Source organism: Engraulis encrasicolus, chromosome 21 (genome assembly GCF_034702125.1).
Source record: "Engraulis encrasicolus isolate BLACKSEA-1 chromosome 21, IST_EnEncr_1.0, whole genome shotgun sequence".
In the NCBI taxonomy this organism is placed as follows: Eukaryota; Metazoa; Chordata; class Actinopteri; order Clupeiformes; family Engraulidae; genus Engraulis; species Engraulis encrasicolus.
In genome coordinates, this window is record NC_085877.1 from 33,371,948 (window position 1) to 33,381,947 (window position 10,000).

Genomic DNA, 10,000 nt, shown 5'->3' on the forward strand with positions numbered 1-10,000 from the left:
TGGACAGGACCGTATGAGAGGTAGACAGGAAGCGAATGGGCAGAGAGATGGGGAGGGGTCGGCAAAGGACCCGGGTCAGCCGCTTGGCGCCCCACCGGTCGGCCACGGCAGGGTCACAGTACATTGCATTTAGCTGACACTTGGTTATCCAACACGACTTACAGTTATTTGCAGGGTATTGGTTACAGTCCCTGGAGCAGTGTGGGGTTAGGTGCCTTGCTCAACGGCACTTCAGACATGGATGGAGATGTAGGAAGAGGTACAGGTAAGGGTGGGATTCGAACCTGCAACGCCCTGATCTCAAGACCACCTTCCTAACCATTAGGCCATGACTGTCCCAATATCAATACAATGCAAGTTTTTATGAATAGAAAGGGAGAATATGACAAAAAAGTGAATGGAGTCAGGTGGCATCATGCCTTATCACTCTGCTTATAGTTTGTGAGGATAGTCCATTAATGGAATAGTCCATTAATGGAATTCATTGTGCGTCAGACAGTTGTGCAGATTTTAAATACCAGGCAATGATTTAACGTAGGTGTCCCTATGAAGTCAATTGAAGTCATTTTATTTCCACAGCACACTGAAAAACATCACGGTGGCCCATATGATAAGCATGGAAGCTTATTGAAATAAAATGAGAAAAAAGTTAAAAAAAAAAGAAAAAGAAAAAAGTAGTTCACTATAAGGATGGATGGTTCACATAAAGAATTGACTACAACATCATTAATCATGCAGTACATGGAGACATAAGTAAGTAAAATGGAAATTAAAAATAGGTTAGAAAGAATCAAGATTTTTTTTCTTCCCTTCATATCCCTTCATCTCTTCCCTTCAAATACCAGTAAGAATCAATTATCTGACGTGCTGAAATACAGAGACATAGTCTGCTTTCCTTTCTGTTTCCTTTTCCTTTTAAACTGGTGAAGTTACAGCATATGGAGGGTGGCAAAGCAAATTCACAAATGGGTCATTGACAAATTTAGAAGGAGACGTCAGGCCGTGCAACCATAGCTAATCCCACTATTGTATGGATTACATAATTATTTGTCTTTCTTTATATATACAAAAGGCTCATTCCATGTTAATGAAACTTGTACAATTAATTCATGTAACAACTTCAGACAATGGTGATTAGTGACATTGGCTGAGGTTGCGCCACCCTGCTTCTAAAAATCTTGCTGAATCAATGTGCCTTTCACCTTAACAACTGATGAAACACTGAACCAAAACCTTAATTTAAAATGTTATGCTCAGCGAGCATCTGATTCACCCTTGAGGTACAATTCACATTAAAGTGATACTGTCCCATTTTTGGAAATAAACTCATATTACACCTCCCCTTGAGTTAAATAATTAAGGTATACCTTTATCCTCTACTTTCAACCGTTCTCTGAGTACGGCGGTGCAAAGTTTACCTCCAAGCTGGCAGTTAACATTGAGTCCTATGAGACCAGTTAGCCGCCAGCTGGTCTCATAGGACTCAATGTTAACTGCTATCTTGGAGGTAAACTTTGAACTGCCGTACTCCGAGAACGGCAGGAAGTACAGGAGATTAGTAAAACCCAATCATTTAACTCAAGGAGAGGTGTAATATGAGCTTATTTCCAAAAATGGGACAGTATCACTTTAAGACCGCTGATGTGTTGAAGCCTGATCTTGGATGTTAGGCCCAATTCGAAACGGGAGGTAGTGACTCGATGACTCTCCTCCTACATAAACATGTCACTGATCAGATAGGTCAAGTTAGCTGATGAGGCAGCCGTTACGAACGGCACTAACGAGTGCGCCGCCTTGCGCATTTGATGTTACGGCGATTCTATGGCGGGAGTTACGTTCATCACGTTAGTGCTTAGCTTACGCATGCTATTTGAACGGTGAATGATCGTCAGACGGCGGAATCGTAAAATAGGCTATAAATAGATCTAGCGACAGCATATTTAGATACTACAATGTTGATGTATGCATTCTATTTTCAATATCTACATACATACGTGTCAGAATAAAGAGTATGATAAGGTAGTAGCTTGGGTAGTAGCCATGTTTGTTTTTCAGGTTTCCGGTTGAGAGGGAGGTGGCGCACAGCATGTTGGGTACCAAGGCAGCGAAGTCAGCATCTGATGTATCCTCGAAATATCCTCGTTACGCCCACAAATGCAGTCAACTGCCGAGAGAGGAAATAAAGCAATTTTTCGTTTCGATCCACACTTCATGACTCGATGTCCAGTTAGCTCACTGGAAGGACAGCTGCCTTCCCTGTTTCGAATTGGGCCTACGTCTGAACCACAGGGAGCGTAACACGCCATTATACTGTAATACTGTCACAAAGAATGAACACAATTTAAAATAAGTTCATGATTTGTCCGACCCAAAGTTTTAGGGAAGTTCCATCAACCATGTTAGATTACATTACACTTATCTGAAGCTTTTATCTACAGTTAGCTGTACAAGCAATCTACAGTTAATGCAGGATATTTCTTTCAATCCCTGGGGCAATGTGGTGTTGGGTGCGTACGGGTTGAAGAACACTTCAGCCATGGATTCCCAGTTAGCCAGGGTGAGATTTGAAGCTTAACCCTCTGATCCAAAGACCAACTGCCTAGCCATTACTCCATGACTGTTAGGCTACATTCACATACGTTATTCGCTTCTCGCTTCCTTGCCTACTCGCCATTGCTCATGGAAAGTCCGCAGGTTTAACTGCCAATGCAAAATCAAGTTGTACTGTCAGTTATCCGAACTCTGCATTCCAATTGGTTGCTCGCTTACTCGCCTCGCTCGAAGTTAAAATATTTTTTTAAACTTGGAATCCGCCCACATGGCATCGCTTGTACTGTCCTCGCCTCCGCTCCTCCTCGCTTTGCTGGAACACATACACATTCTTTTTTTTGTTGTTGTATTTTTTGGGGGCTTTTCAATCCTTTATTATGAGACAGGACAGTAAAGGACAGACTGGAAGTGAGTTGGGACAAGAGACGGGGATGGGCTGGCAAAGGACCCGGACCAGGAATCGAACCCGGGTCGGCCACATAGCAGATGAGAGCCCTACAATTAGGCCACGGTAGGGCCACACATAGACATTCTTATTGACTTCACTCGCTGAGCGAGTAACTAGAAGCGATGTGTGTGAACCTAGCTTTAGGACTGACGATGGCCTTTAAGAGCTTCTGGAAAGCATATAGTAGAAGGACTTTGAAGGAAAGAGCCCTGTGTCAACATCTAAAGCCGGCATCTCTCTGATGCGTATCTCTCTGTTTAAAATGGCTTGAGCAGTCCCATTCATTCACATAACAGTACTCGCAGTCGCCACCCTTCCCAGGAAGTCACCTGCAGGTCATGGTGGTGTGAAGGTGTTGGTGTAGTGTTCAGGGAAGACGACAAGGGAGGACAAAAGGGCCAGTTGTCCTGGGACCAGGGAGAGAAGGAGGGCCCCCAGAATTGAGTCCCAATTGCTTTGTATGTATTGAGTGGGGGGTAGCTCTAATATGACTTGTTCACGGGCTCGGGCCCGACCAAAGCTGTCAGTGGCCCCTGCTAGTGGGTTTTGTATATTTATTTGCCCATGTGCGATGGATGGATGCGTGTGTAGTGTAGCTTGAGTGTCTGTCTGTGTATCGGGGAATGGCAGGAAGGGAAGTGTTGTGTGTAGTGGTTGTTGCGGAGTTGTTTGTGCTAATGGCGTATGGTGTCTTATTGTTTGTGTTAATGTGCGTATGGTGTCTATTGTTTGTGCTAATGTGCGTATGGTGTCCTGTGGTGTTCTGTGTCTCAGAGGCCGCTGCCAGAACAGAGGGAGCTGTCAAACAAATGGAACGAGATGGGGACGGATGAACCAGGTGGCTATCTCTCCTTTCTTTCCTTTTCTTTTCTTTTCTTTTCTTCTTCTTTGCTCTGTTTTCTTCTCCTCTTCCTTTCTCTCTCTTTCTGTTTTTATCAGTCAACGGTCCTTTTCCCTCTATTTGTTTAAGTCAGTCTGTCACTGTTTTTTTTAATTCTTTCTTTCTTTCTTTCTTTCTTTCTTTCTTTCTTTCTTTCTTTCTTTCTTTCTTTCTTTCTTTCTTTCTTTCTTTCTTTCTGTTGTCTATATTATACTTCCCCCTCTATCTCTTCTTCCTACTGTCTTCTCCTGTCTCCCCTGTCTCACATTTTCTTCTCTCTCTTCCTCCCTTTCCTCCTTTTTCTTTCCCTCCACTTGTCCTCTTCTCCTCACCTCTTTAAAAAAAAAACCCAAAAAAACCCACATGGGCATAAACACAGAGGTAGATGTGTTAATACACACACACGCACGCACGCACGCACGCACGCACGCACGCACGCACGCACGCACGCACGCACGCACGCACGCACGCACGCACGCACGCACGCACACACACACACACACACACACACACACACACACAGGCGCGTCGGCATGAACACATGCTCACACACAGGCCAACTTGTACACATTTATCAGTGAGAACACTCTAGCCGTTGCCAAAGCGAGCCCAGTGGTTACTGTAAGGCAGAGAGTGTTTTTGTTTGGTCTGCTCTGCCAATGTGAACTACCTTGAGCTTGCACTGCTAGACGAGGGACAAACAGCAGTCCAAGATAAGAAAGTGCAGTTGAATGAACTTAAAAAAGAAAATGCGTAACATGCTTTTTTCAGCTGCTAGCCACTAATTCATGCTTTTTCATTTCATTGTCTGTCTGAGTGACTTTTAAGACATGTTCAGCAAAATCATTTGATTTTGTGTATTTTTGTTCTTTGCAAGCAAGGACTTTAGTATTGACATAATAAAACCTAGATCCTTAATGGGACACTAGTTTATTATTTAGTAAACTTTCATGAAAAGATCAAATTTGGCAATAGGCAGCCCAGTTTCAATGAGCAGCATAGTTGCAGTACCTTTTTTGACCATTTCCTGCACAGTGTCCCTTTAAACACAAGTAAGTTATATAGACAGTAATCAGGCATGTATAGGTGGCTAACAACTGAAATCTACAATACATTTCTAGAAAAAAAATGTTTAACAACTATAATAACTAATCAAACTCAGCAATATCTTTTTTGTCTTTGTCTGTCTTTTCCCTTGGTGAGTTACCAGTGCTGTTTCAGAAAACAGTTCAATAGCATTGAATACAATCGACAGTCACAATCCACATACTACACAGCCAGACTAATGCTATTATGCAACCGTGTTTTTTGGCGATAACTGGAAAAATATTGGTGCTGTTGCCTTTGTACTTTTCATGGTGAAATCCAAGCATGAACGTACCATTACCTCACGATTTTTAGCAGCAAACCCGCATTGCATGATATCCTTATCCACCCATTTTTTTTTTTTTTTCAAATATTAATCGTAGCTCATAATTAGTAATTTCGTACGTTCATGCTTGGATTTCAGCATAAAAAGTAGAAAGCAACAGCACCAATATTTTTCCAGTTATTGCCAAAAAACGCATAAAAGTGCATAATAGCATTAGCCTGGTTGTACTTTCAGTTTGCACCACATCCCTGTTTTGTGTTTGTCTGTGACAGAAATATTTCAGCACATGAGTTCACATAAACTCACACAGACACAGACAGACAGACAGACAGACAGACAGACAGACAGACAGACAGACAGACAGACAGACACGCACGCGCACACACACACACACACACACACACACACACACACACACACACACACACACACACACACACACACACACACACACACACACACACACACACACACACACACACACACACACACACACACACACACACACTTGCCCTCTGCACTTGTGGTGTCTGCACGCTGAGTTTAGCTTAGACTGTAGAGGTTTATGCCTGAAGCTATTGGCCCAGGAGCAATGTTGTCAACAGTGCTATCTGTGTGAGCAAGGCTATGGTAACATTTACGAGGCCTTGTACCGGACCAACACATAAACAGGCCCTTCCCCCTCTCCTCTCCTCCTCCTATTCCTTCTTCCCCCTCTCCTCTCCTCCCCTGTTCCCCCCTTCCCCCTCTCCTCTCCTCCTTTTCCCTCTTTCTCTCCACCTCTCACCTACTCACCTTTTCACCTCTTCTTCTCTTCTCTTCTCTTCTCTTCTCTTCTCTTCTCTTCTCTTCTCTTCTCTTCTCTTCTCTTCTCTTCTCTTCTCTTCTCTTCTCTTCTCTTCTCTTCTCCGTTCCCCCTCTCATCCCCTCCTTTGCTACTCTCTCACACGTATCTCCTCTCCTCTCCTCTCCTCTCCTCTCCTCTCCTCTCCTCTCCTCTCCTCTCCTCTCCTCTCCTCTCCTCTCCTCTCCTCATCTCTCCTCTTCTCTCATCTCCTAAGTCTAGTCGTGATTTCATGAACCCGGAAATGTTGAGTACCCTAAAGTTTTATTGCAGAAATATCATCTATGGGCCTAATGGATAGAATTTAGCTTGGTTGCCCAAAGTTGCACTTTGAGCAATTTGCATAATTAGCATAAATATATTGTTAAGGTAAGACTACTACAGGTGAATAGGCTAAAAAATTTAAATAATAGGTATCACCATGAAACTTTCTCAGTTGATTACTGGTGATGAGAGAAGAAAAAAATGTATTGGATGTTTTTTGTATTTTGATGTTTAGATATGCAAATGAGGGCATACATTATCAATTATGCGTAATTTGCATACGCACCAAATCGCTTTCATTAGGTGAACTCTGGCTCAAAATAACTTTTATGTGGGTAAAATATGTATATTTGAGTGTTGAGATGGTGAAAACCCAATGAGGCAGTGGTTCTCAAAGTGGGGCCTGGGACCCCTGGGGGGCTGCCAGGGGCCCCACGGCAGGCTGGCAGGAAAAATATGGCAAAATAAGATGAATAGCCTAATAAATTGAATAACTAAAGTAAGCCAAAATAAACCAAAAATAAGCTGAACTATCCTAGTGGAATAATTCTCTTCCTTACAATGTTTATGTACTATGCTGTCTGTAGTACTTGAATGGGTTTAGGAATGCACCAATTTCATCGAGTTGTGAAACCTGGTGCACAGAAAAAATATTGTGGCACGGGTGCCGCACGGCCCATGTTAGGGGAGCCTTGGCTGGAATCTGGCAGTATATGGGGGGCCTTGGCTGGAATCTATCGGTATATGGGGAGCCTTGTCATGGTAAAGTTTGGGAACCCCTTCTATGAGGAACCTGGCCAAGAGGGAGTTTTGACCTGGATACATGCCCCGATGTATAGGCCTATACATATAGGATATGTATTTATTACATACAGCGTGTAGCACAAACATACATTCAGTGTAGAAGAACTATACACAGTATGCCTGTGTACACAAACACAAAATAACTATACAAGAGAAATTTACTGTTCTGAGGAAAGGCTTTAAGGCCTAAAATAGCACATAAGTTTTTCGAACAAAATATGATTGTAGCAGACTTTCACTATACAACATGCAGAATAACTACAGTATGCAAGCACAAACGCACACACACACACACACACACACACACACACACACACACACACACACACACACACACACACACACACACACACACACACACACACACACACACACACACACACACACACACACACACACACACACACACACACACACACACACACACACACACACACGGGTGACTCTAAACAACTCTCCATTGACCTTAACAGTGACAAAAGTTATCTGGAGGTTTATGTCACCTTCATATGGTAAACCCATGGCTCCAAATATATTTTTCTGTGGGTAAAGCATATGTACTTGGTGGTTGAGTTGGTGAAAACCTTTTGAGGGACCTGGTCAAGAGATAGTATTGACCTAGATGGATGAATCCATGCCAAACAGCCTTACGTGCATACACATACAGCACAGTGAACAAATCCAAAAGAGCCAACATCACACAAAATAACATGCGCATTAGGCCAGTGATTGCTGCAGGATACACATGTGCTGAAGAAAATACATATGGGGATGGTGAAGGCTATGTGGTTTTTCCTAAATATGTGTGTGTGCATATACAGTGGTATACCATAATTGAATGATTGGGCACCCATTTTGAAAAACATTATTGGTTTGTCTGTTGATAGTTTGTTAAAGCAATTTCGTGTTAGCATTATATTAAACATTATGGAAAGAACAACATTTCAGACGGGAAATCACTTTTATGGGCCCAGCAGAATCAATTGTACATGTAGCCTTAAAATAGGCATATGCTAAATATTCTAGTACTATTTAGTAGAGCCTACTTTTGCTAATTCAATGGGCTGTGGATGGTTCTATAAGCATAAGTCCCAGAAGTCTGGTATTTTGAATTTGAGGTGGTGTGGATAGTCAATGGTAAAAATACTGTCAGCATTCTTGTCTTCCTTCCATTTGTTTTATTTTTTTAAGACAGGGATGACTATTCCACAATGTACTTTTGCTCCTACATGAAATACTGGGTGGATTTTGAACAGTGCTTACAACCTTTGCTCTACAGAAGTCTCTAACCCAGCCATGGCTTTACTTTAACTTTGCAATTGTGTGACTATTGAGCATTCTTTTGAAGAATCTTCTGGAGTTTCAGAGGAGTTAATGAGGTCATCTACTTAAATAAGGTTTATTATACCTAGCAAGTTTATTATACCCAGCCTCTTAACACAATCCTTCTGCCCAATTCCATTGAGCACAGGTATGATTTACAAAAACTACACCACAAAACCTATTACTGGTTTTCAGCTTTTGTATTATGTTTCTGACAAGAGTATCACAATATAAACCTCTAGATAACTTTTGTCAGTGTTAAGGAGAGTTGTTTACCCATGCAGTGTGTGTGTGTGTGTGTGTGTGTGTGTGTGTGTGTGTGTGTGTGTGTGTGTGTGTGTGTGTGTGTGTGTGTGTGTGTGTGTGTGTGTGTGTGTGTGTGTGTGTGTGTGTGTGTGTGTGTGTGTGTGTGTGTGTGTGTGTGTGTGTGTATACTGTAGTTATTCTGCATGTTGTATACTGAAAGTCTGCTACAATCATATTTTGTTTCAAAAACGTATACAGTATGTGCTCTTTTATGCCTTAAAGCCTTTCATCAAAACAGTAAATTACTCTTGTATAGTTATTTTGTGTTTGTGTACATTGTCATACTCTACTGTATATAGTTCTGCTACACTGAATGTATGTGTGTGCTGTATACATGCGGTATGCAATAAATGGCCTATATGTAAGCCTACCTGTATACTAGGGATGGGAATCTTCATCATCAAAGCGATACGATGTGCATCTCGATACACATGGCAACGATACGATACATTCACGATTCATGAAATTACCAGTGGTAAGATACGATACGATTCTCCTACCTACTGCGATGCAGTTCGATATGGCGCGATACAATTATAATGCCATGCGATGCAGTGCGATTCGGTACGATCCGATGCGATACAGAACAGATTAAAATATCAAATTGATATTAAAGGCTGTGCACAAGGCTGCCGTTAGGCATAAGCAGAGTAAACAGAGCGCTTTTAGAACCTCAACCACTTTGCCCCCAAAATTGTGACCTCCTAAATTGAGACTGACTAAAAACATCATGAAAAAATATTTCATTACATTTTTGTTAGTTATCAAAAGGGCCATCATTTTTCAGACAAACTGTAATTGTGAATACAGTAATTAGCATTATTATTAGTAGCAGTAGTAGTATTTACTTATGAGGGGGCCTCCTGACCAGTTATGCCTAGGCCCCCAAAACCTTAGCAGCGGCCCTGGCTGTGCATATTACTTTTGAAATAGCCTATACTGGAAAACATACAGAGAGCAGTGAGAACTCATTTTGGCTTGGGCACATTGCTTTGAGCAGAGAAAATGAAAAAAAATACACAATACAATGAATACCATGCCAATTACAGTAGGCTATATCTCTTTTTTAAATAAAAATGAGAAAACCACAGAGCTTCTGATCATGTTGGAATATTGACCTGGACATGTTATAGGCTAACTACATTTACAGGTAAGCTCTGAACAACTTATCAACCACAATTGATCCAAATTAGAACAATTTACTAAGTA

The 10,000-nt window shown here is 41.8% G+C and overlaps 1 protein-coding gene across 2 annotated transcripts in view; it reads left to right on the top strand.

Moving 5' to 3' along the window:
- The window catches only part of tbc1d19 (TBC1 domain family, member 19), an 85,877-nt gene that overhangs the window by 8,600 nt on the left and 67,277 nt on the right, over nt 1-10,000 (top strand). For both annotated transcript variants that reach the window (XM_063186621.1, XM_063186622.1), the window contains exon 6: nt 3,773-3,836. In XM_063186621.1, the coding sequence (XP_063042691.1) occupies nt 3,773-3,836 (64 nt within the window). The remainder of the gene's footprint in view (nt 1-3,772; nt 3,837-10,000) is intronic.